At 53.2% G+C, this 2,500-nt stretch overlaps 1 protein-coding gene across 2 annotated transcripts in view; it reads right to left on the reverse strand.

The window, feature by feature from the left end:
- LOC143024680 (uncharacterized) overlaps window positions 1-987 on the reverse strand; it is a 13,383-nt gene extending 12,396 nt beyond the window's left edge. The window contains exon 1 of one of the 2 annotated variants that reach the window (XM_076183678.1): window positions 246-987. In XM_076183678.1, coding sequence (XP_076039793.1) covers window positions 246-822 — 577 coding nt within the window. In that variant the 5' untranslated portion in view covers window positions 823-987. The remainder of the gene's footprint in view (window positions 1-245) is intronic. The other variant, XM_076183677.1, reaches the window with a different exon arrangement.
- Between the last annotated feature and the right edge of the window lie 1,513 nt (window positions 988-2,500).

Consider the following 2,500-nt stretch of genomic DNA (forward strand, 5'->3'; position numbering starts at 1 on the left):
GGCTACTAAACTAGCCTTATGCCAACGAGGCTCTAGTCTTGGAGTCCTATTTCAATATATAGCGTTGCTTGCCCACCCCTCTCCCTCCGTTGTGATCCAGTGAAGGAGCATGATGGAGGAAACCCACCCCTCCCTACTGTGAAGCTGGCCTCGGCGAACTCGGCACCTTGAACGAGCAATGAGGGAGGCCTCGGCGTTTTAACGTTTGGGAGAAAATAAGTTGACAAGTGTTCGCGTGTACTTACCTTTGTTGCTGGCATCCTCCGTTTCCACGTGAGCTTGGAGCTTCTCCTCCATGTCCTGAGAAAGTTTGTGGGTTAGGGAGGCGAGAGTCTCCACCTTCTGCAGCCGATCGTCCAACCCGGTCACGGCCTCTTCCAAAGTCTGTCTTTGAATTTTATCCTGGGAGGCGATGGCCTCCACAAGCTTGAGTCGCTCATCGAGGGAGGCCACTCGGTCGACAGCTGCTCCCACAGCTTGAGAGACGTGCTTCAGGTCAGCCTTGAGTTCTCCCATGCTGAAGACTAGGTCGTAGTTCGGAGCCTGACACTGGGGATTCTGGTTGCCGACACTCTTGGACAAGAGCTGAGCCAGGACTGGTTGCTGACTCTGAAGGGACTCGGCAATTGTCTGCACAAACTTGCAGCTTTGGTGCCCAGCTATCGCCCCCGTCAATTCTTGAATGGCTTCAGAAACTTGGCGTAAATTTTGAATGACTTCCGTGGGGACGAACGGAGACGCTTCTGCGATGATGATATTGCCGACTGCGATGACAATAACGGCGGTGGCGACGGAGAAGGTGCACGGAGGACGAGGAGACATCCTGGCTAACACGCGAGGGCACCAGCAGCTCCTGATCAACAGCAAGGTGGAACTGAGGCGTTCGTCTCAGAGTAAATATGAGGGAACTCCTCCCACATGCAGGACGACAGTGATCCTTTGTGCCGACTGTCTGTGTGCTCGTGTGTGTGTGGTGGCGAAGCTGTTGATGCAAGAATTCCCCCAAGGATCACCTTTCAAGAGGTATAAGCACCCTCTAAATTTAGGACACTGGCATCCTGTTCATATGGCAAGAATGGGAAGTCCAGCTTTGATGAATGTTATTGAATCCCACATTCAAAGCCTGTATTATACTTTTGTAGATACGACATTTTAGCACGTTTCTAAACGCGCGCACACACGCACACGCGCACGCACACACGCGCACGCACACACGCGCACGCACACACGCGCACGCACACACGCGCACGCACACACGCACACGCACACACGAGCACGCACACACGCGCACGGATACACGCACACACGCGCACGCACACACGCGCACGCACGCACGCGCACGCACGCACACACCATTATCGCTCCGCTACGAGCTGGCACTCCAACTCTCGTCGGTGGGGAGTGAGTGAGAGTGTGAGTGTGTATTCACCTCGGATCTGCTGCAGCCTCTGTTCGAGACAGCCAGACACCACCCTACGGCAGTGAGCTCAGAGCTCATTATTTGCCGATCTCTGGGTAGGTCTGAGACCACTCACACACCACACACCGGGACAGCAAGGTCACAACTCATTGACTAACATCCCGTACCTACTCACTGCTAGGTGAACAGGGGCTATACGTGATAGGAGACAAACCCAACTTATCTCCGCCCGACCGGGGAATCGAACCCCGGTTCTCCGGCTTGTGAGGCCAGTGCCTTACCAATCCGCCACCGTGCCGTGTGTCTGTGTGTGTGTGTGTGTGTGTGTGTGAGAGAGTGTGAGTGTGAATGTGAGTGTGAGTGTGAGTGTGAGCGTGTAAGGTCACAGCATTATCCATATATCGGTCATGTATGAGCTCTTAGCCCTCATTCGGGAGGGTAATAGCTGTCGATCATGAATCCAACACGTGATCCACGACCATGGTGAATCTCAGACACACACACGCGCGCGCGCGCGCTTAAGGCCTAGACTGGAGTATGCTGCGACACTATGGTCACCCAGCACTAAAAAGAATATAAAGAAAATCGAAAGATCTGGAAGGTCGTTTGTGTCGAAATCTTTCAAGCTTTTACTCGAGAGTGATTAATGCGCGGCAAGAAAGAGAGGGGTGGGTGAACTGCGTGTACCTCGACCTTTACCAGACTCCTGTTAGGCGTCGCCGCCTGTCAGTATCTTGAGTTACTTGAGTGATTGGTAGATCCGGTGGTGGCTTGCTAGGCCTATCCCACCTTCTCGAGCCTGCTGATTAGTACCTCCCACATGTCTATTGCTCCCCAAAAGGGCTACAGGTCCTCCAGCACAGGCCCCGAGCAGACTAATGGTTGGAACAAGCTGTCACACCTCTACAAGGTTACACAGACTCTTGCGACAGTGGAGTGTTGGTCCCTGCCACCGTGGCACACACACTCGACCTAGAGAAGGCATTTGAAAAAGTACCTCAGTCGATTTGTGTGGAAATTGGAGCACGTTGTAGGACTGAGAGGCAAACTACTAGAATGAAAGACTTTTTGTAGTGAAGA

Source organism: Oratosquilla oratoria, chromosome 4 (assembly GCF_046742065.1).
Source record: "Oratosquilla oratoria isolate Oo_2021 chromosome 4, ASM4674206v1, whole genome shotgun sequence".
Taxonomy (NCBI): domain Eukaryota; kingdom Metazoa; phylum Arthropoda; class Malacostraca; order Stomatopoda; family Squillidae; genus Oratosquilla; species Oratosquilla oratoria.